This window comes from Oncorhynchus clarkii, chromosome 5 (assembly GCF_045791955.1).
Source record: "Oncorhynchus clarkii lewisi isolate Uvic-CL-2024 chromosome 5, UVic_Ocla_1.0, whole genome shotgun sequence".
Lineage (NCBI taxonomy): Eukaryota > Metazoa > Chordata > Actinopteri > Salmoniformes > Salmonidae > Oncorhynchus > Oncorhynchus clarkii.
In genome coordinates this window covers 77,857,633-77,881,990 of record NC_092151.1, presented here as the reverse complement: position 1 = coordinate 77,881,990, position 24,358 = coordinate 77,857,633, and the positions used below count along the sequence as shown (strand labels likewise).

The following is a 24,358-nucleotide window of genomic DNA, read 5'->3' as shown; positions in this document are numbered from 1 at the left end:
GCTGGTATTTTGGCCCATTCCTCCATGCAGATCTCCTCTAGAGCAGTGATGTTTTGGGGCTGTTGCTGGGCAACACGGACTTTCAACTCCCTCCAAAGATTTTCTATGGGGTTGAGATCTGGGGACTGGCTAGGCCACTCCAGGACCTTGAAATGCTTCTTACGAAGCCACTCCTTCGTTGCCCGGGCGGTGTGTTTGGGATCATTGTCATGCTGAAAGACCCAGCCACGTTTCATCTTCAATGCCCTTGCTGATGGAAGGAGGTTTTCACTCAAAATCTCACGATACATGGCCCCATTCATTCTATCCTTTACACGGATCAGTCGTCCTGGTCCCTTTGCAGAAAAACAGCCCCAAAGCATGATGTTTCCACCCCCATGCTTCACAGTAGGTATGGTGATCTTTGGATGCAACTCAGCATTCTTTGTCCTCCAAACACGACGAGTTTAGTTTTTACCAAAAAGTTATATTTTGGTTTCATCTGACTATATGGCATTCTCCCAATCTTCTTCTGGATCATCCAAATGCTTTCTAGCAAACTTCAGACGGGCCTGGACATGTACTGGCTTAAGCAGGGGGACACGTCTGGCACTGCAGTATATGAGTCCCTGGCGGCGTAGTGTGTTACTGATGGTAGGCTTTGTTACTTTGGTCCCAGCTCTCTGCAGGTCATTCACTAGGTCCCCCTGTGTGGTTCTGGGATTTTTGCTCACTGTTCTTGTGATCGTTTTATCCCCACGGGGTTAGATCTTGCGTGGAGCCCCAGATCGAGGGAGATTATCAGTGGTCTTGTATGTCTTCCATTTCCTAATAATTGCTCCCACAGTTGATTTCTTTAAACCAAGCTGCTTACCTATTGCAGATTCAGTCTTCCCAGCCTGGTGCAGGTCTACAATTTTGTTTCTGGTGTCCTTTGACAGCTCTTTGGTCTTGGCCATAGTGGAGTTTGGAGTGTGACTGTTTGAGGTTGTGGACAGGTGTATTTTATACTGATAAGTTCAAACAGGTGCCATTAATACAGGTAATGAGTGGAGGACAGAGGAGCCTCTTAAGCCTCTTAAAGAAGAAGTTACAGGTCTGTGAGAGCCAGAAATCGTGCTTGTTTGTAGGTGACCAAATACTTATTTTCCACCATAATTTGCAAATAAATTCATTAAAAATCCTACAATGTGATTTTCTGGATTTTGTTTTCTAATTTTGTCTGTCATAGTTGAAGTGTACCTATGATGAAAATTACAGGCCTCTCTCATCTTTTTAAGTGGGAGAACTTGCACAATTGGTGGCTGACTAAATACTTTTTTGCCCCAATGTATAGTGTAGCTCTTTCAGTAGTTTAGTTGGAATAGGGTCCAGTAGACAGCTGAAAAGTTTAGATGCCATAACTATTTTAGTGAATGTGTTGAGCAATACAAGTAAAATAAAAACTTGAGTGTCTACATTGAGCCAAGGTCCTGGCAGTTCTGTGCAGAATCAGGACAACTGAGTTTTGGAGAAATATGCATATTCAAAGAGGTGTCCGTAATTTGTTTTCTAATGATCATGATCTTTTTATCGAAGAAGTTCATGAATTCACCACTGCTGAAGTGAAGGCCATCTTTACTTGGGGAATACTGATTTTTCGTTAGCTTTGCTACAGGATCAAAACATTTATTTGTGATTGTTTTTATTATCCTCAAAAAGGTTGGAAAAGTATGCTGATATTTGGCACAATATAGAACCACTTGTTTTTAGTTTGTAGAGTCCTTAGAAGCTGTAATTGTAGAATAGTATGGAGGACATAATTAACCTAAGCTAAGGTGGCAGCATAACTATGAACCTACACAAGAGCAGCATAAGAAGTATATGAACCCTCACAAGGGAAACATAGCTAACCTATGAGCCTTTATAAGAGCTCATACAGTCCCTATAAGCTATAATGGGAGCAGTGCATCGTATGGAGGACACCCTGTTGCCTATCAGGCTGTATAAGGCTGCATCAAGGTCACGGATGCCCAGGGGAGGAGCAGTACTCTTAGCCTGGAGGTACAGCAGGGTGATGAGGTTCTATATTAAGAGGAATATAATACCATTGCTTTGTACTTCTGAGGCATTGGCATGTATGCTCAAATCAATGCACAAGTCTAACAACAGACTTCACACACAGTGGCTTGCGAAAGTATTCACCCTTGGCATTTTTCCTATTTTGTTGCCTTACCACCTGGAATTAAATAAAAAATGTGGGAGTTTGTATCATTTGATATACACAACATGCCTACTATTTTGAAGATGCAAAATAGTTTTATTTGCGAAACAAACAAGAAATAACACACACACACACACACAAAAACTTGAGCGTGCATAACTATTCACCCCCCCAAAGTCAATACTTTGTAGAGCCACCTTTTGCAGCAATTACATCTGCAAGTATCTTGGGGTATGTCTCTATAAGCTTGGCACATCTAGCCACTGGAATTTTTGCCCATTCTTCAAGGAAAAACTGCTCCAGCTCCTTCAAGTTGGATGGGTTCTGCTGGTGTATAGCAATCTTTAAGTCATACCATAGATTCTCCATTGGATTGAGGTCTGCGCTTTGACTAGGCCATTCCAAGACATTTTAATGATTCCCTTAAACCACTCGAGTGTTGCTTTAGCAGACTGCTTAGGGTCATTGTCCTGCTGGAAGATGAACCTCTGTCCCAGTCTCAAATCTCTGGAAGACTGAAACAGGTTTCCCTCAAGAATTTCCCTGTATTTGGCACCATCCACCATTCCTTCAAATCTGACCAGTTACCCAGTCCCTGCCAATGAAAACAATCCCCACCGCATGATGCTGCCACCACCATGCCTCACTGTGGGGATGATATTCTCGGGGTGATGAGAGCTGTTGGGTTTGTGACAGACATAGCGTTTTCCTTGATGGCCAAAAAGCTCAATTTTAGTCTCATCTGACCAGAGTACCTTCTTACATATGTTTGGGGACACCAAACATGTTGACTTATTTTTTTCTTTAAGCAATGGCTTTTTTTCTGGCCACTCTTCCGTAAAGCCCAACTCTGTGGAGTGTACGGCTTAAAGTGGTCCTATGGACAGATACTCCAATCTCTGCTGTGGAGCTTTGCAGCTCTTTCAGGGTTATCTTTGGTCTCTTTGTTGCCTCTCTGATTAATGTCCTCCTTGCCTGGTCCGTGAGTTTTGGTGAGCGGCCCTCTCTTGGCAGATTTGTGGTGCCATATTCTTTCCATTTTTTATAATGGATTTAATGGTGCTCAGTGGGATGTTCAAAGTTTCAGATATTTTTTTAGAACCCAACCCTGGGATCTGTACTTCTCCACAACTTTGTCCGTGACCTGTTTGGAGAGATCCTTGGCCTTCATGGTGCCACTTGCTTGGTGGTGCCACTTGCTTAGTGATGTTGCAGACTCTGGGGCCTTTCGGAACAGGTGTATATGTACTGAGATTGTGTGACACTTAGATTGCACACAGGTGGACTTTATTTAACTAATTATGTGACTTCTGAAGGTAATTGGTTGCACCAGATCTTATTTAGGGGCTTCATAGCAAAGGGGTGAATACATATGCACGCACCACTTTTCCTTTTGAAATATTAAGTTGTTTTTTCATTTCAATTCACCAATTTAGACTATTTTGTGTATGTCCATCACATGAAATCCAAATAAAAATCTAATTACAAGTTGTAATGCAATAAAATTTGAAAAATGCCAATGGGGATGAATAGTTTTGCAAGGCACTGTAGCGCTCAGATAGAGTACAGTGTATGACAACCAGGAAAGTACTGAATGTTCACTAAAGAGTTTATATTAGGACTGTCAAACAATGAAAAAATGTCAGAGTAAATCGCCTTATTTGCTCAAATTGAGCTGTAATTTAAGATTTTTTTTATTCAAAAGGCATTACAAGAATATTGATTTTGTCCAAAGTAAAGGTAAGCAAAATCTGGTACATTTATAAAGCACACTCTCTTTAACATCAATAACTTGTTTTTTACGTTGTATTGTAGTAAAGCTGTATAAAATATGTATTTTGAACACTTCCAGATAATGGGATTAATTGTGATAAAAAAAAAAAATTGACTGATTCATTCTGACAGCCCTAGTTTCTCATTTTCCCCAAGAAACCTCGCTGACCCTGGCCTGTGTCATGTGCAGGGAAAGGTTTTTGTGTGTATGTGTGTGTGTCAGGTATTGCCTTATCAAATGCAGCAGTTACTTCAATTAAAGAGAGACATGAAACCGTTACATATTCGTGCTGCATGTGAGTGGTCCAATATGCAGTCCAATACTGCAGCCTTTTTTGTGAGCGCGCTTCATTTACCCACTCGCTCGCTCCCTGCACCTTTAAGAGCGCGTGCCTAGCTGAAGGTCACTAAACAGTAACACAAAGCTCTCTTAGCTCTGCGGTCCAATATAGCGCATGCGCTCTGCCTGAGGACTGCTACACAGACTGCAATATGGCGAGAATGCCTGGCAGCGCAGACTGCTCTAGCGACACGGCGGGGACAGAGCGGGTGGAGCACATGAGCTGCCCAGAGACTGAGAGGAGCGGAGACGAGGCGGAAGAGGATGAGATCCAGGAGGTGCAGATCACCGGCGAGGAGGAGGGGGAGGACGAGGAGGATGTCGAGCTGGAGTGGGAGGCAGAATGTGTGGACCCCGGCAGCTGCTCGGTTATGGAGACGGAAGCGGTCCGTATGGGCAGTACGGACCAGTGCAGCGGGATGGGACCGGGAGCGGGGGCGGACCCCAGACTTTTCCACATCCCCGGACTGGACTCGGATCCGGAGGGAGACCTGCAGCGGTCTGACCGCTCCAGACTGAGCGAGAACACTCGCCTGGCTACTAGGTACGCAGTCAGGATCTTCCGGGAGTACCTGAGTGAGAAAGCCCAAAGTCCTGACTTTGAAACTCTGGACAAGGAAGCGCTGTGCGCGGTCCTGCGCTCCTTCTACGCGGAGGCGCGATCGAAGAGTGGCCAGCTCTACAGCAAGTCCTCTCTCATCAGCATCCGGAGTTCTCTGAACCGCTACCTGAATGAGCCGCCTTACTGTCGCACCCTGGACCTCACCAAGGACCCAGAACTGCGCAGCGCCAACCTGACCCTGGCCGCAGTCATCAGAAAGCTGGAGGAGCAAGGTGCCGGTCCCGTTGTGCAAAAACAGGCTATTACGCGGGCGGACCTGAGAAAACTCTACACCTCTAGTGTGTTTAACACCGATACGCCGTTCGGGCTTCTCAACAAAGTGTGGTTCGAGACATGTATGTATTTCTGCACGAGGGGGAGAGAGAATCAGCGCGAGCTGGAGGAGGATTCATTCGGGCTAGCCATAGACGAGGATGGGAGAAAGTTTATCTATTTCAAAGCGCTGGGGCCGTATCACAAGTCTCGCTCGGCGTCCTGGACTAAAAAAAGACCAGACACGGATGATGATACTCTGCCGCGCATGTATGAGACGGCCACTGAGTTTTGTCCGTATGCCAGCTTTGTGAAGTATGTCTCGAAACGGAACCCGCTGTGCAAAGCGTTCTTCCAGCGCCCGCGAGACCACTGCTGCTTAAGCGACATGACATGGTACGAGAACAAAGCAATCGGTAAAAACCTGCTGGGCACGAGGATGCAGATGCTGTCGCGTGCTGCCAAGCTTTCAAAGACCTACACCAACCACTGCATCGGCGCAGTCTCCATAGCAACGCTCAACAGCATCGCTGGTATCGGGTCAAAGTCAGTATCGCTTCACGTTGCCTCGGAAACGGTCAATGGTGGCGCACAGTCTTATCTCCAGCTCGTGATCCCTTATAGCAGACAGGTCACGGACGCAGTGGAACTGAAGCCGCAGAGAACGACAAGGAAATGTCGTTCTCACTGCCCCGGCGACGTCTCTGGACCTCCATCACCTAAGAAGCTCTGTGTGCGTTCCGAGGAACGCGGAGAGTCCCCGGTGGTTATAGTGGACGGTACCGAGCCCGTGGACACCCGATCCCCGGAGCCCCACGGCCAGCCGCCCGCTCCTTTACCAGCTGGCGTGGTAGCAGCGCAGGTAACACTGTTTCACACTGCACCAACACAGGTTTTTAATTGATCAGCAGTCTTCTAAATGTAATGTAGAATAACTTTACTAGTCTCCAAAGCATCCACAGATTATGCATAAATGTAATGATTTACATCCTTTTCCATTTACTGTGGAAGTATTGACCAGTAAGATGTGTGTGTTTGTACTGTTTAGGAGTGAGTTCTGTCATTGGGTGTTCTAGGTGCTTTAGTAAAGAGGTCATGAACATTGTGTTAGAGTCCCAAATGGCAACATTCCCTTATATAGTGCACAATTTGTTTACCAGAGCCCTATGGACACTGGTCAAAAGCAGTTCATTGTATGTATAGAGGTTAGGGTGCCATTTGGGACAAGCCTGTGAGTGCAAAGTAGAGGACACATGAGTGAGTTCTCTCTGGGATTTTGTCTGTTGCTATGGGTGATGGCGCCCCAGGCCCACAATTACCCACCATGCACCACAGTGGAGCCCGCAGGGGGAGTGCCAGAGCGTGCAAGCTCTCACTCACTCACACACTTATTTTATACCAATTTGCCTAAAGCTCACATTTTCCTGAGACACAGGCACTATAATGAACAATAGTACGACAGGCTGTCTCAAGCCTCTTTCCCCTAATGAAAAAAATATTGTGTTTGTGTGGGTGAGTGTGTGTGAATGTGCGTGTATATCCAGTATCATAATGAGTTTAATGTTTTTGCGTCGTTCCTCTCAGAGGAGCCTGCCTGTCGTGACCCTAGAGACATGCACATGTCTGCTGCAGCACTAACAGCTCTGCTCATCTGTTTTCTGCTTTATCAGCTATACATCCATCTCTCTCACTATTTACCGGTTTCTCAGCTTTAAGAGGCAGACTGCCTTCGGCCATGGCTGTCTTTCTCCCTCACTGCACTTACCACAGTGAATGCTGACCAGTAGACTTCATAGCTTGTCAGCTGAAAACTTACTTGAAGCATTTCTAAGGTGTTTAAATCCTTCCTCTACAGGAATGTCCTCACCTGTCTCACCTGGAACCTGTATAGCAGAGGAGGAGACAGACTCATATCTGTCTCGGAGTTTCTTTAACAACACTCAGCCCACTCCACTGTCCTTAGTTAGCCCTGACAGACAGACACTGAAAAGGGCCAAAACCACTCTGCGTCATGTAGTTCAGTGCATCATGAGTTAATTGTACTAAAAACGTTGACGGAGTATGAATGAAGTCCCAGTCTACAACTCTTTACTAGTGTCCTGTCTCTACTTAGTCACTCAGGGAATGACTGTGTGCTATGTTCACACACAATACCTGTGACAAATTTCAGTTGGACATTTGTGTATCTTCTTCTTCTTCTTCTCTCCCAGGATAGCCGTAATAGCAGCATGGCCAGCCGGCCACTGGTCTCCCAGTCCCCTGCCTCTCCGCTGGGCTCAGGGGGCATCCCCACCCCCGCCCAGCTCACCAAAACCAACGCCCCTGTACACATAGACGTAGGAGGTCACATGTACACCAGCAGCCTGGCGACACTGACCAAGTACCCAGAGTCACGGTAAGACTCGCACACACATAGGGTGTTTAAGATTGACTACATTGAAGTGGAATGCAATCACTGATCTACAAATGACCTTGCATCCCAAATACATACTCATTATGTGATCAAGATTAGCAATTCTACGCTTGGCCTTGCTCAAACTGATCCCCTCAAACATGTACACTCTGATGATGATCTCAATGATATCCCCTTCCCCCCAGGATTGGTCGTCTGTTCAACGGGACAGAGCCCATAGTGTTGGACAGTCTGAAGCAGCACTACTTCATAGACCGAGACGGTCACATGTTCCGCTACATCCTCAACTTCCTGCGGACGGCAAAACTGCTCGTCCCTGACGACTTCAAAGTGAGTTTATCTGACCCTGCACTCAGGCCTGGAAAACCTTGTCTGTAATTGCACACTTATAACATATAATGTGAAGCTTTGTGGGATACATTTTCTTTTTAAGAATCTGATGATCATTGTGTTTATGTGTGCATGTCTGTGTACATTTGTGTGTGTGTGTTACAGGAGTACTCTCTACTCTATGAGGAGGCCAGGTTCTTCCAGCTATCTCCACTACAAGCAGAATTAGAACGCTGGAGGAGTGAGCGCGAGGCCAGGAAGGTGTGGCGTGTGTGTGAGTGTGTGGTGGTGCGTGTAGCTCCAGAGCTGGGGGAGAGGATCACTCTAAGTGGGGACAGGGCTCTGATCGAGGAGGTGTTTCCAGAGGTCGGGGACGTCATGTGTAACTCCCTGAACGCAGGCTGGAATCATGACTCTACTCACGTCATACGCTTCCCACTCAACGGATACTGTCACCTCAACTCTGTACAGGTAACATGACAGACACTACCCTTACACTGCATAGAATAACCATACAAATACCCTACAACAACCAAAAATACTAAGTTAACAGATAACGTCACCTCAACTCATAACATCACATTAACTCACCTCAACTCTGTATAGGTAACATCCCACTAACTAGTACCCATGACACAAGCATAGTATAACCTCAGAGGGCCAGACCAGCCAGAGAAAGAGAGACTAATCCTAGTTAGATATGAAACGTGGCCATCGGCTACTGCGTCTGCTGGTTGCAACACTCACTACAGAGTTCCAAACTGCCTCTGAAAGGAACGTCAGCACAAGAACTGTTCATCGGGATCTTCATGAAATGGGTTTCCATGGCTGAGCAGCCGCACGCACACAAACCTAAGATCACCATGTGCAATACCAAGCGTTGGCTGTAGTGGTGTAAAGCTCGCAGCCATTGGACTCTGGAGCAGTGGAAACATTCTCTGGAGTGATAATCACGTTTCACCACTTGGCAGTCCGAAAGATGAATCTGGGTTTGGTGGATGCCAGGAGAACGCTACCTGCCCAAATGCATAGTGCCAACTGTAAAGTTTGATGGAAGAGGAATAATGGTTTGGGGCTGTTTTTCATAGTTCGGGCTACCACCTTAGTTCCAGTGAAGGGAAACCATAACACTACAGCATACAATTACATTATAGATGATTCTGTGCTTCCAACTTGTGGCAACAGTTTGGGGAAGGCGCTTTCCTGTTTCAGCATGACAATGCACCTGTGCACAAAGCGAGGTCCATACAGAAATGGTTTGTCAAGATCGGTGTGGAAGAACTTGATTGGCCTGCACAAAGCCCTGACCCCAACCCCATCGAACACCTTTGGGATGAATTGGAACACCGACTGCGAGCCAGGCCTAATCGCCCAGCATCAGTGCCTAACCCCACTAATGCTCGTGGCTGAATGGAAACAAGTCCCCACAGAAATATTCCAACATCTAGTAGAAAGCATTCCCAGAAGAGTGGAGGCTGTTAAAGCAGCAAAGGTGGGACCAACTCCATATTAATGGCCATGATTTTGGAATGAGATGATCAACAAGCAGGTGTCCACATACCTTTTGTCATGTAGAGTAGCTCCTTATAGCACTGCACTGACATGATTGGTTGATGGTAGGTGGAGGCGGGACGTCCTGTATAATCACAAACTCACTTCCTTGACAACTTTCTTTAAAACAGCTCTGGCCTGCTCTGTGAAGTGCAAGAAGTATGAATGCTCTGATCTCTGCGGAGGCCACATCACAGTAAATGCTGTACGGCCACTGCAGATGTCGGTTTGAACATGCAGAGCCTTCAAGGCAGAGAGAGAGAGGGATGGAGGCAGACAGAGGTTTCTAATTTAGCCTACTGCCTGCAACAAACAAAGAGAGGAGAGGGCGACAAAGCGAGACAGACAGGATAGAGGTACAGATGCTCCTTCAGTGTATACTAATGGAATGCCATCTTGCAGCTAGAGAGAATGTCTGCATACAAAATGTCACCGTATTCACAATTTAGTGCACTACTTTTAACTAGGGCCCATAGTGCACTACATATGGAATATGGTGCCATTTGGGATGCACATAATATTGCACTAGAAAAAGGGTTTGCATCTGTGTTTGTATGTGTGAGTTGTTGCGATAGAGAGGATCTGCCTGTCTGTCACTTGGTTTTTAGGTCAGGGAAGGACAGGGTGAGATGGCTGGCTCTTCTTTAGTCAGACTGAGTCTTGCTAAAGAGAGAGATGAGTGAACTTGGGCCCTATGGGCACTGTCTGTGCTATTGTTAGTAGCACATTTGCACATATTCACACATTGGTTCTCTTCCACAAACTGGAGTCCTGTATGACTGTGGTATGACTGGACCCTGAATCAGCCCCTCTGAAATCACTTCTCTGCCCCACGGTCAACTGACCTTCCATACATACTGTATCAGACCACCAATTACCTGATTCATTGTCTACTCTCTTTTTGTCAAACCCCAAATAATTGTTGTGAATGTGATTAAAACTTGAGATCTGAGTCTGTGTCTACCCGAGTGGTTATTCTGACCACAAGTGTGTGTGTACGGTGTCTGTAATGTATGTGTTTGATTGACAGGTGTTGGAGAGGTTGCAACAGAGAGGATTCGAGATAGCAGGGGCGTGTGGCGGGGGAGTAGACTCCTCCCAGTTCAGCGAGTACGTCCTACGCAGGGAGGGAAGTAGCAACGGACAGCGTGGCCACACCCTCATCCGCATCAAACAGGAAGCACTGGACTAAGCCCGACCCAGGTCAGATCAGAGGTCAGGGGTCAGTGGATAATTGGTCAGGAGAATCCAGAAAGCCACGCCTCCATCTCCAAGGGAACGCCAATAGTTGTTTTAGAATTTTGTGGACATAGGTATTGCCATGATGAAACGGTGATTGTACCTACACCAAAGGAGAGCAATAGAACTATGACCTCACCGCAATGAACTATGGAAGTCACTAACCAGGCGGTACGCAGATAGTGACTGACCCCTCTCCCCATGAGCAGGGACCTATAGCATAGAGAGAAGCAACATTAGCACTGTCATCATACTACTCATGTTACCGTGTAGGATTATTCTGTTTTATAGTGTCATAATAATACTATGTGGATTCATTAAGATTCTTACAATAATGTAAATAATCACAGAATGGGATGAGGTCATGACTGAACCTCTGAAATGGAGAAACGACACTAATGAACATGGAAGATATGCAGCTGAATGTTAAAAAGCACAAGTGTCTGGGAAATCTAACCCAGCCTAAACTAAATAGATAAAATATATGGTTCTGTGAAGCTAAAGTTATTACGAGGAACTCATGGAAGTTTTTTTTTTTTGAAATTTTTATAAACCAAAAATATGGTTTTCACATGTTAAGTCTTAATATTATGACAATGGAATTCTGATGAGGTTCTTCTACACTTTATATTCAGCACAATGATAAAAGAGATTTGTCTTGTCAGAGATTGAATTGTTGCATGTTTTATGCTGAGCATTTGAGCAGCAGAGGACTTGAGATCTGTATCAAAACTGTCTGTCACACTAAAGGAAATTTAATTTCATAAACGAATGTACCAAAAGGATGTAAAAACATGTTTCATACAAAAAAAAAGTCTGCATGTGTGTGTGTCTATTAGTTAGTCAGGAAACTGTAAATGATGAGAATATTCACTAAAATGTTCATTTTAGTTAGGCTAGCAATCACAGATCAGATGACAAACCTACCATCACCGTATAAATGAAACCGGAAAGTTAAGGGAGAGGTTTGCATTAATTTTAGGTGGCATGGTAAATATTCCACCTGCTTCAGAGTTTAGCAGAAAGTAGTTAATGAATATGTATAAGCAATGCATGAATATTAAGTACACTAAAGTGCCTTTGTCTTCCTGGATTTGACAAGCTTTTAGAGGGAGGGGCTTGTCTTTGATCTGAGACAGGAACAGGAAGCAGTGGGACATATGATGAGCTTGTTAACGTTGCCGACGATGATCAATAATTCAGCAATCACCTAATCAATCAGTAATCACATGAATTCAAATACTCCCTAACCATTTGCTATAACTGGAACAGTTATATGAAACAGTCTACGTAGCTAACCTCCACATTAAGGGTCAGCATTCATTTCCACTATCAGATCCTTCTTTAACTGGCACACGGTCAGTTTGCCTAGCTTAGTGTTAAGTTATTGGTCAGCAGCCTTTTCAGCTGAAAGAATTCTGATCCACTTCATTCTTTCCACCCTCTGTATTTCATTGCCAAAAGGTAGTTCTGTGCCTTAAAGCTCCTCTCTTCTGTATTCAGAGATAGCGGAATAATGAATCTCAAACACATCCACAACTGACACATTTCCACACACGCTGTGAAGGATCACTATTTCTCCCTCCAAGTGACAACCTAAAAAAGGTATCAATTATGAAGCATAACATTGTCATGAAAATGTGTGAGTAATGTGGGAGTAATGTGGAAATAAACAAAGAATCCCTGATAGACTGTAAAAGTACACAGTACGACACTCAACTAGGGTTTGCTATTAACTTATTTTAAATTGTCACAGGTTTACAATCATCAGGTCAACCATGTAAACATCAAAGTAAAGAATGATATTATTAGCATGAAACTGAAAAACAAGGAAGAGTCAATGACTTCACCACAGAACACTGAATCACACTAAGGGCAGAGGGTCACTGCTTTAGGCTGTAACACAGAGCTGACTTCTACTGTTATGACCTCTTCTCTCACAGAGTTGCCCTTCTCAAAAAGTGTAATATAAAAATGTTTGGTCCTGCCAACCTGACTACAATATTTTCTCTCTCAGCATGAATCAGCAGAATTCAGTTACATTGCTGACTGTGCTACAAATTGTTAGGAAATAAAATGCATAACAAAAATAACAAAATAAAAATATCAAAATAAATATAATATACATCTGAAAGAGTGGTAAGGCACACAGAATCTGGCACAAACGGTGGGGGAGAGATACTATCTGAGCAGGCCCTTGTAGAGAGTGAGAGAGTGTCGTAGAGGAGGGTCCTGTTCCAGACAGAAGAGTAGGTCCCTCAGAGAGACCCCAGACACTCTCTGAACCCCAGCCCTCTGTAGTACTGACATAATGCCACCTGGCCCCACCTGAGAGAAAGGGTGGGGGGGTGAACACCAACAAAGAGAGAGAGAGAAAAAGAAAGATGAACGGCCCAACAGATAAAGATTTAATCCTAAACTTTTCAACATTACCATTATGACAAACAGCTTCCCGTCTCCCCCCGCCGTTTCTCCTTCAAATTCTGGCACACAGAGGTGATGCCTTAGAGAGCAGAAAGGAAGGCCCTGTAGCGCTACAAAGGAAAGGGAGAGGAGGCAGGAGAGGAAAGCTCCTCAGGCTGCAGGGTCCTCTGGGTAACGCAGTTCAAAGGCAGCGGTTAATGTGTTCAGTTTACAGAGCTTCATCTCTAAACCCATCGCCTGCAGGGCCAGGGAATTAAATAAACTCCATTCAATTAGACACTTTAACCTAAACTAACAGTCCTGCGCATGTCTGCTCCTTCGCGTCACAGGTCTAGTCTCCCCTGAATGTTGTTTCTTATCAGTGACACTAACACAGGTGTTCCTCATATACGCATCCCCTACCCACCTGGTACATCCCCTACCCACCTGGTACACCCCCTGCCCACCTGGTACACCCCCTGCCCACCTGGTAGATCCAATGCCCACCTGGTAGATCCCCTGCCCACCTGATTTCAAAGATTGAAAATCTGCCACAGATACCATAAAAACACTGATAACCAAGAACCTCCATCCACTCTTCAGTATAATAACGCACACGCATACTGTACATACCTGGTTTCCATTGGAGTCCAGTGGTCTCTTCCTGCGAGGTCCGATGGCAGCCAGGGCAGTGAGGTTGGCTTCTCTGTGCTGCAGCTGAGCCTGCTCCAACTGCTGGAGCTACAGAGAGAGGGAGGGGGGGGGGGTTATAAAGCAAGGTTTCCCAAACTCCCTGCCAACTCATTATCCATCTTTGTATATTTGAGTTAGCTATGTAGTGCTAAACTAAAAAATGTGCACCCCTTGGGGTTAAAGAAACGCTGCTCTATAGGATGAGAAGTTGAATGCTCATAAAGTAATAACTGAAACACTGAAGCTAGGGTAATTTCCATAAAACGATATACAGTGAGATATACAGTGAGCCAATAAAGAATCACACTAGCCAAATCTCAACCAATTAATGTATAATGTTGTCAAGGTCACATAGAGACAACCTCACACACACCGTAGGTGTTCTAATTTGATTCCACTTTGTGCCTGCCGCAGGCCTCAACTCCAGCCCCAGAAACAGGCTCCATTAAAATTAGCTCCAATTACAGCTGTACCTTCTCTGGGGCTTGGATGTGTAGGGTGAGTCTGAACACCCACACAGGCTGGGTATGCAAATGAAACTATTTTGTTGATTTCTGCTGTTGCCGTGGAGAGACCTCTGGGAACATTGTTGCCGTGAGCGATCCACCAACGGAGAGAAAACAACCTCAGTCTCTCCTCCCTCTTTATTACCAGTACCCCACCGCTGGCTCTGTCTCATCTAGCTACAGCCTCAGCCCCTACAACCCCCTCAGCCAAACATCACACACAATCTGATTTACTAAATGAACAATTAGTCTAAGAAATAGCAGGCATTATAGAATTCCCAAACATTACTAATAAAAAGTATTTATTAGGTTAGATGTGGTAAAACTTTTCGAAAATGCTCCACCACTGAGCTATAACTTTGAAGAGGAGAAAGAATCTAAAAATGAAGCTCATTTTGAGGCTACCAGTAACAGCACAGAGCCTTAATGAGCTGATGTGTGTGTGTTCTACTTGTCCTTCCCTGGGAACCGGCTTCCCTCAAACTGTTTGGAAATGACAGTCTGATTTCAAGTAAAGCAAGCGCACACACAATGACATAACACACAAACCTCTTTGGCCCGTTGTTTCAGTAGTTGCTGGTCTGGGTCATCGGTGTTACAGCGACTCTGTGAAGCAGAAAAGAAACAGACAGATGTTGACCTTCTGGAGGCAGCAGGGTTCTACAATGGTTCATCTAGACCAGACAACTTAAGTAATCATGAGCAGCCATGTCCTCAGCATACTATAATCATACAGTCAATATTTGTTTTTCTTTCCAAGAACTTAATACACAGTAGCTAATATGAATAATGTAGCGCCCATCACTCGCACTCATTCACCACAAAATGCTAAATAATCAAAATCATGTCTGAGTAGCTTCTTGACCCCTTGTCAAAACTGAAACCCCATTAGTCTGCAACATGTACCCTGGCGACGCGGAGCAGTGTCTCCCTCTCCTCGTCGTCTCTCCTCTGCTTCTCCAGACGTTCCAGCTCTTCCAGGAAGTGGAGCTGGGAACGCACATCACTGGTCTGAACGTGACTGTAGTCCTCCTACACAGAGAGACCATGGGGATTCTACAAGAGCTGTAGTACAAGTTGTGAAATGCTGTTACAGTTGTAGTGTGTGTATTATGAGGGCATCATAATGATAATAATGGTGTAGTGCAGGGTTTCTAAACTCCTGGAGAGCTTCTGTATGTGCAGGACTTTACTCCGGCCCTTCACTAACATACCCGATTCACCTAATCACGGTCCAGCAAAGAGAAGTGCTCGATAAGTTGAATTTTCCAATCGGGTGTGTTACTGCTGGGCTGGAACAAAAGCCTGTACTCCAAGTACCTCTCCAGAAGCAGAGTTGGAGACCTCTGTTGTATTGCTTGTGTATAATATAGTGATGCCAGGGTAGGGCTGTAGTGTGTATAATATAGTGATGCCAGGGTAGGGCTGTTGTAGTGTGTATAATATAGTGATGCCAGGGTAGGGCTGTTGTAGTGTGTATAATATAGTGATGCCAGGGTAGGGCTGTTGTAGTGTGTAGAATATAGTGATGCCAGGGTAGGGCTGTTGTAGTGTGTATAATATAGTGATGCCAGGGTAGGGCTGTAGTGTGTATAATATAGTGATGCCAGGGTAGGGCTGTTGTAGTGTGTATAATATAGTGATGCCAGGGTAGGGCTGTTGTAGTGTGTATAATATAGTGATGCCAGGGTAGGGCTGTTGTAGTGTGTAGAATATAGTGATGCCAGGGTAGGGCTGTTGTAGTGTGTATAATATAGTGATGCCAGGGTAGGGTGTGTAGTGTGTAGAATATAGTGATGCCAGGGTAGGGCTGTTGTAGTGTGTATAATATAGTGATGCCAGGGTAGGGCTGTTGTAGTGTGTATAATATAGTGATGCCAGGGTAGGGCTGTTGTAGTGTGTATAATATAGTGATGCCAGGGTAGGGCTGTTGTAGTGTGTATAATATAGTGATGCCAGGGTAGGGCTGTTGTAGTGTGTATAATATAGTGATGCCAGGGTAGGGCTGTTGTAGTGTGTATAATATAGTGATGCCAGGGTAGGGCTGTTGTTGTGTGTATAATATAGTGATGCCAGGGTAGGGCTGTTGTAGTGTGTATAATATAGTGATGCCAGGGTAGGGCTGTTGTAGTGTGTAGAATATAGTGATGCCAGGGTAGAACACCTTGAGGGCAATCTTGCGATGCTGTGCCACCACTGTGACTTTCTCCAGCAGGTCTCTGAGACGCTCCTGTGTGGCGTGAGACACCAGACTGACCACGTCTGACCCCACCTCGGACACTCCAAACTTCTCACCTGAGAGAGAGCGATGGAGAGAGAAGGCGAGAGAGTCCGGGTGGCCATTTCATTAATTGTTCAGCAGTCTTATGGCTTGGGGATAGAAGCTGTTAATGAGCCTTTTGGACCTCGACCTGGTGCGCCGGTCCCACATGCCGTGCGGTAGCAGAGAGAACAGTCTATGACTTGGGACTTCCTCTGACACCATCTAGTATCTAGGTCCTGTATGGCAGGAAGCTTGGCCTCAGTGATACACTGGGCCATATGCACTACCCTCTGTAACGCCTTACAGTCATATAAACCTTTAATTCTGAACATTTTGACATCGCCACTATGCCACACTAATTCCATTCTCCTCATTTCTCCTACAATTCTGAAACACTGAGGCGAGAGGGAGAGATTCATTGTTTTCTGTATCTGAGGTTAAGAAAGGTCAATTTCTAGTCAACATTGCTCCCTGCAGGTGACCAGAGGCATGACGCCTATCTAAAGCACAGAAGGAGTGCAGAAGTTGTACATCTTTACTGGTTACCAGTGTGGAGGATGTGTGTGAGCAGTGGAGAAGGATTGTGGGTACCAGTGTGGAGGATGTGTGTGAGCAGTGGAGAAGGATTGTGGGTACCAGTGTGGAGGATGTGTGTGAGCAGTAGAGGTAGATTGTGGGTACCGGTGTGGAGGATGTGTGTGTGTGCAGTAGAGGAGGATTGTGGGTACTGGTGTAGAGGATGCGTGTGAGCAATAGAGGATTGTGGGAAAAGAGAGGGATTGTGGATACTGGTGTAGAGGATGTGTGAGAGTAGCAGCGAGGTGGATTGTGGGTAGAGAGAAGGATTGTGGATACTGGTGTAGAGGATGTGTGAGAGTAGCAGCGAAGTGGATTGTGGGTAGAGAGAAGGATTGTGGGTACCATTAGAGGATGTGTGTGAGCAGTAGAGGATTGTGGGAAAAGAGAGGGATTGTGGATACTGGTGTAGAGGATGTGTGTGAGCAGTAGAGGATTGTGGGAAAAGAGAGGGATTGTGGATATTGGTGTAGAGGATGTGTGAGAGTAGCAGCGATGTGGATTGTGGGTAGAGAGAAGGATTGTGGGTACCAGTGTGGAGGATGTGTGTGAGCAGCGGGGCTGGGGACAGGAAGGGTTTGTCCTGACAGGATCGCTCCACAGAGCCCACGAGCCCAGAGTTGGTTGCTAGGATACGGGCATTCTCCTCACTCACGTTGACCCCAGCCATGGAGGCCACATCGTTGATGTCATCCTCCTCTCTGAGGTAAGCAAGTAAACAGAGTTAACAGAAAAAAATCTACCTCAGACAAACAAGATAACTCGGGTCTGGCTTAGAGTGAATTAGCGTTCAGTGAATAGCTATAAAATATTTGGACCCTCCATACATTCTGGTGCAGTACAACAGGCTCTGGTCACAAATGTATGTGTTACCTGAAAGAACCAACACTGTCCTTGAAGGCGTGTCTCTGGGCTGGAGACGGTGGGACAAGGAAAGGAGTCCGCCTGACAACAGCACCTAGGGGGACAACAAGGAAGATGAGAACACAAAGTAGTGAGGAGAAAATGGCCTTAGTCAGTTGACGTGTAAGGTGTGGTTGACCTGTGTTGTGGTGCTGTGTGTGAGACTGTCAGGCGAGTGTGGTTCTACCTGTGTTGTAGTGCTGTGTGTGTGTGTGTGTGGTTCAACCTGTGTTGCTGTGTGTGTGTGTGTGGTTCTACCGGTGTGTGTGTTATTCTACCTGTGTTGCTGTGTGTGTGTGTGGTTCTACCTGTGTTGTTCTACCTGTGTTGTGTGTGTGTGTGTGTGTGTGAGAGACTGTCAGGTGAGTGTGGTCCTACCTGTGTTGTAGTACTGTCCTGACTGTATGACCATAGGTTTGGCCAGGCTCCTGTTCTGAACAGACAGGTATGTACGGGCCGGGGCGGGGTTTGTCACAGCAGGCTTATACACCACACCTCTAGGCTGCTGGATCACCTGTGGTGGGGCAAACACACCTCAGACTGAGCATCGAACACAATTACACAAACCATTCACAAACCAGACCATCTGGACATGTATATGATCTACTCAGGGATTGAAGAATAATGCTGAGTGTGATGCTCCTAAAACTCCAAACACACACAACTACATCCACTCATACAGAGCTGTTCGTCACACTGTTAATTACGTAATCAACATGACAGGAAATCTGAATAAATATTGCTACAAGTTTTCCTTCTGAAGGTGAGAGAGCTGTGTGTGTCTGTCTGCAGAGGGAAGTCTGTCTGTGTGCAGAAGAGAACTGATGAGAATCCTCATTTTGGGAGCAGTAGCTGTAACCTAGTTAGTCCTCAGCCTAGGCTCTAAAGGAATTAGGCCTAACCTCAGGGCTCCGTGTGTTAGGAGAGAGAGAATGAAGACAAAGTGCAGAGAAGAACTTTGAGAAGTGAGCTACCTGCTACACAACAGGGACTCTACATCTATATTACACTTTAACTGGATTACTATGTAAACCTCAGGTACATTATACAGGGTTGGAGTCGCCAAGCCCAGAACTTTTGAATGGATATAGACCGGATAATATAGGAGCCCTGACCTGGGATCATGCTTGGCGTTTGTGTTGAATAAAATGGAAATTTATATCCTGACGGAAACCTCTGCCTGATGCTTGGGTAATCATTGAGAGTCTGGCTTACTAGCTGGGTGGATTTGATTGACTGGCCACTAGCAGCGCTGAGGTGGGCAGGCCTAGAGTTGGTGGAGAGGAGGGTAGGGGTGCGGCCTGCAGTGGGGGCCGGGGCTTTGGAGGCCGGGGCCTTGGAGGTGGCTGGAGCCTGTGGCTTCGGTTGGTCAACCTCCTGGATGAAGAGCTGTGGGTTGGGGGTGAGCTGCCGCACAGCTGGGAGACTTTTCTGGAGGTATGGAGATAGGAGTGAAGAGGAAAGAGAGAGTGAGTGAAGAACAGAGAATGAGAGGGAGATGAATAAGGAAGAGAATGTCCAGTTTGTGTGTTGGTGTTTCTCTCTGATCACATCACCTTGAGAAAGGGTACCAGGTAGGGCTGGGGAGAAGACTTGAGCTCACGGTAGAGTTGGTCAGTGAACTCCTCAGGTTCAAGTCTCCCATCCTGGAGGAGAAGAGAGAGAGACAGGAAAAAGTGTGTATGAGAAAGCATTCGAATGTGTGATTATTTAAGTAGTGTGAGCATGTGAGTGTGCTTTTCCCTGGTTACCAACCCGGTTAAACCCCCATTAAATATCATATTTGTACATTCACACTTCACGATTAACAAACAGACCATATTACATTTTAAGTACACAATGCTGAGCTGTTATCCTATAAGTGTTTCAAATTTCACTTCTATTTTTCTTTACTCTATAATCCTAGGCCACAGGTTTGACTCCCTACATAAACATTTTCTTCACAGGAAGGCCACGGCACACTTTACTTTCTCATTATTGAAAGGCATGGTTTGTGTATTTTAGTCTTACTCTAAAATGTTACAATATATCCTCCTGAGACCCAGTACGTTGTTTTTGGTCCGTATTTCTAAGCCCACTGAGTTAGGTCCTGTTGTACCTTAGAGGACACGTTGGGCTTTTCAATGAGATCACATTTGGGGTTGTCACCTTAATCCTTTTTTAGTTCTGCTTCTTCAAAATGTCTACCATCACAATTAGCACATTTCTTGGTAAGAGTGTGGTTTTGTAATTATAATTGTGAGTTTGATATTCAAATAGTTTCTAATAGGTAAATACTGTGCATTTGGAAAGTACTCAGACACCTTCCCTTTTGTTACGTTAAAACATTATTCTAAAATGGATTAAATAAATGTTTTCCCTCATCAATCTACACACAATACCCCATAATGACAAAGCGAAAACATAAATTTTAAAATAAAATACCTTATTTACATAAGTATTCAGACCTTTGCTATGAGACTAGAAATTGAGCTGAAGTGCATCCTGTTCCCATTGATCATCCTTGATATTTTTCTACCACTTGATTGGAGTCCACCTGTGGTAAATTCAATTGATTGGACATCATTTGGAAAGGTACACACCTGTCTATATAAAAGGTCCCACAATTGACAGTGCATGTCAGAGCAAAAACCAAGCAATGAGGTTGAAGGAATTGTCCCAAGAGCTCCGAGAAGGGATTGTGTCAAGGCACAGATCTGGAGAAGGGTACCAAAACATTTCTGTAGCATTGAAGGTTGCCAAGAACACAGTTGCCTCCATCATTCTTAAATCAAAGAAGTTTGGAACCACCAAGACTCTTCCCAGAGCTGGCCACCCAGCCAAACTGAGCAATTGGGGGAGAAGGGCCTTGGTCAGGGAGGTGAGCAAGAACCTGAGTGCCACATATGAAAGAGCTTCAGAGTTCCTTTTGTAGAGATGGGAGAACCTTCCAGAAGGACAACCGTAACTGCAGTACTCTACCAATAAGGCATTTATGGTAGTGGTCGGACGGAAACCACTCCTCAGTAAAAGGCACGACAGCCCGTTGGAGTTTGCCAAAAGGTACCTAAAGGACTCAGGCCATGAAAAACAAGATTCTCTGGTCTGATGAAACCAAGATTGAACTCTTTGGCCTCAATGCTAAGCGTCACATCTGGAGGAAACCTGGCACCATCCCTACGGTGAAGCATGGTGGTGGCAGCATCATGCTGTGGGGATGTTTTTCAGCGGCAGGGACCAGGAGACTAGTCAGAATCGAGGGAAAGATGAACGGAACAAAGTACAGAGAGATCCTTGATGAAAACCTGCTCCAAAGCCCTCAGGACCTCAGACTGGTGTGACGGTTCACCTTCCAACAGGACAATGGCCCTAAGCACACAGTGCCCAAATTATTTAAGGACATAACATTAATTTTACCTTTACTTTCTGACAAATTGTATTATAAAATAATTGAATTTTCCCAAAAAATGTGAGCATACACTACCTTTCAAAAGTTTACCACATTAACAATGTCTACACTGTATTTCTGATAAATTTGATGCTATTTTCAATGGACAAAAATGCTTTTCTTTCAAAAACAAGGACATTTCTAGTTGACGCCAAACTTTTGAATGGTAGTGCACATTATAGTTCGGTATTTGTATTATTTATTTTATACTGTGTGTGTGTGTGTGTGTGTGTGTGTGTGTGTGTGTGTGTGTGTGTGTGTGTGTGTGTGTGTGTGTGTGTGTGTGTACCAGCAGGCTCTTGACGAGTTCTCGGACGTTCTTGGCCATGTCAGCAGAGTGGGTTCCACTAGAGGCCAGCTTGATCAGCGTCACTAGGAAGTTCTTACACTTCTTCACATTCTCCAGGACCTCCTGAACAGAGAGCATAATGGGAGATGTCAGAGGTCACACTGAGCAACAGAAAGACATACTAACCTTGGGTGTATCCAGGTAAGTGAAATGTGCCAATAGAAATGCAATGAATAGAGCTGACAAAATTCCCCACCTACCTGGCAATCATTTATTTTTTATTTTTACACTATACATTTATATTTGAACTTTATGTAGCATTACACCCTAATGAACATGACCCAGAGATATGCTAAACAATAGCTTTAGCCAATCCCAGTCAGCGGTCTGACTCACAGGTGTGATGGTGGGGGGTGTGGCCCTGGGGGTGTTGGTGCGTTTGGTTGGGATGATGAGAGGACCAGGGCCAGGAGAACGGGTGACTGTGACAGGGGCCACTGGGCGGATCATAGGCCTGGGGATCTGGATCTGGCCTGCAGGAGGGGTCGGAGCAACCCCTACGACCTGGAGTGAAGCAGAGCAAAACACGCATGCAGACAGAAAATGGTAACTGAAAAGTCATATAGTAATGTCCAATGTTACCCCACATATTAACCACTCTTTATCCACAAATCAAACCATACCTGTAGTTAAATAACACACTAAACCAGACCTTGAACATTGGTTGAGACCAGCGTACCTTAACCATGGGTGTACTCTGTGCTGTGGTCACATGGGGGCTAGGAGGAGGAGGCACTCTGATCACACCTGGATTCTCAGCTTTTCTCACGACAGTCGCTGCAGACACCTTTAATGACATAACAGCTGAATTTGTATCCACAGTAAGCCATAAATCCAGTGCACAGTCCTAACACACACACACACACAGTTACAGCCCTAACACACACACACACACACACACACACAGAGTTACAGCCCTAACACACACATTCATCTTCCAGGTAGGTACATAGTATGATAAGACACCTGTCACAGGTTAACACACACACAGACAGTTATAGCCCTAACACGCAGTTACAGCCCTAACACACACACAGTTACAGCCCTAATATACACACAGTTACAGCCCTAATACACACATTCATCTTCCAGGTAGATACATAGTATGATAAGACACCTGTCACAGGTTAACACACACACAGACAGTTACAGCCCTAACACGCAGTTACAGCCCTAACACACACACACACAGTTACAGCCCTAATACACACATTCATCTTCCAGGTAGGTACATAAGACACCTGTCAGTTTCACTCACACACACACACAGAGCCACCCCCCACACACACCTGTGTGGTTGGTGGCCTTGGGCTAGGAGAGGTCCCAGTGCCAGGAGTTCTGGCTGCGAGGCCCTGGGCTGCAGCCAAAGCTTGTTGGGACACCAGCATCAGTTGGCCACTGTCACTACGGATGAGCACCATGCCTGTCGACAGAACAGTGTCTATGTTAAAGTGCCCCTTAAGACGACCTCTACACACTTTGCCAGCTAATCTTTCATTGATTCATTGTGTCCTCTCTCCTCCTCAAAATGCATTGGAGGAGAAGGTCCAAGGGGGGGGACCTTGGAACTTCTCCAATAAGGTTTGAGAAGGATTGGTGGTTGTGAGGAATTGAGGAAAGATGAATCAAGAAAGATCCACTAGCTCATTTGCACTTTTTTTCTCCAATATCCCTACTCCTACCTCCCTCCATTTTGCTTTCAATCAGTTCCAGGTGATGCCTGGTCAGGCACTCACCTGGCGGGATATGAAAGTTGGCTGGAAGCTGGACAGACGTGGTCTGTGGGGGTCTGATCGATGCAGCTGGTTGCTGAAAAGTTGTTGGTCTTGGTATGGCTATCACTGCAGCCTTCCCCGGTACCTGGGTCGCGGTGGCAACTCGAGTCACCGCTGGTCCCAAAGGAGAGCTCATGCGCACCGGTGGCTGTGCGCTCATGGTCACCGTTGGAGAGCTCACTCTCGGTCCCGCAACCATTGGAGAAATGGGTCTCAGTCCCGTGGTTATCATGACCACCGTTGGAGGCAGGTTGCTCACAACTGACTTTATGGTTGTGGATGACGTGACCGGTTGAGTGCTTGCCTGGACAGGTGCGACAGTCACGGTCGCGGTAGTAGGTGCAACATGCATCACGGACAACGGAAGCTGGGTGGCACTGGATCCATTATTTGCGTTCTGTGGCTGGGTTTGGGCAGGGTCGGGGTCTTTCGTTGTACCTTTCGAAATGAAGGGGGGTATTGCAGGGCAACTGGCAGAAGGTGTCTGGGCTTTGACTGTCGCTCCCACCTGCACAATAGTGTCCGAGATATTCGCTGTTCCACTGCCACTGTTTGCCGGGGAGGCACTTTTCTCTGCCTGATTTGGAGTTTCATTTGCGGAGTTTTCGGTGGTTGGCATGACTTTGAAATCTAAATTGAAACATACAATAACTTAGTTTGCAATAATATCTCTCAGATGACCTCACCATAGCAATCCTTTGGTAGTTGCTTTTTGTCGCTAGTTAGCGGGCAACTGACTAGCACCACCAATAAACAGCAAG

The 24,358-nt window shown here is 45.6% G+C and overlaps 2 protein-coding genes across 2 annotated transcripts; one reads left to right on the top strand and one right to left on the bottom strand.

Annotated features, from left to right (window-relative positions):
• Positions 1-4,447: 4,447 nt before the first annotated feature.
• LOC139409764 (uncharacterized) lies at positions 4,448-10,655 on the top strand. Its single transcript, XM_071155145.1, has 6 exons — positions 4,448-6,031; positions 6,714-6,790; positions 7,340-7,564; positions 7,768-7,912; positions 8,078-8,383; positions 10,494-10,655. The coding sequence occupies exons 1-6, from the start codon at positions 4,448-4,450 to the stop codon at positions 10,653-10,655; spliced, it is 2,499 nt and encodes an 832-aa protein (XP_071011246.1).
• Positions 10,656-12,883: 2,228 nt separating this feature from the next.
• LOC139409763 (TAF4B RNA polymerase II, TATA box binding protein (TBP)-associated factor) lies at positions 12,884-24,216 on the bottom strand. The gene is made up of 16 exons (XM_071155144.1): positions 24,036-24,216; positions 23,683-23,901; positions 23,112-23,245; positions 22,502-22,609; positions 22,159-22,326; positions 21,763-21,885; positions 19,603-19,692; positions 19,262-19,477; positions 18,425-18,560; positions 18,017-18,101; positions 17,675-17,844; positions 16,469-16,599; positions 15,211-15,336; positions 14,854-14,910; positions 13,739-13,846; positions 12,884-13,030 (listed from the first exon to the last, which is right to left on the bottom strand). Exons 1-16 carry the CDS (start codon positions 24,214-24,216, stop codon positions 12,884-12,886), a joined length of 2,199 nt encoding a protein of 732 aa, XP_071011245.1.
• Between the last annotated feature and the right edge of the window lie 142 nt (positions 24,217-24,358).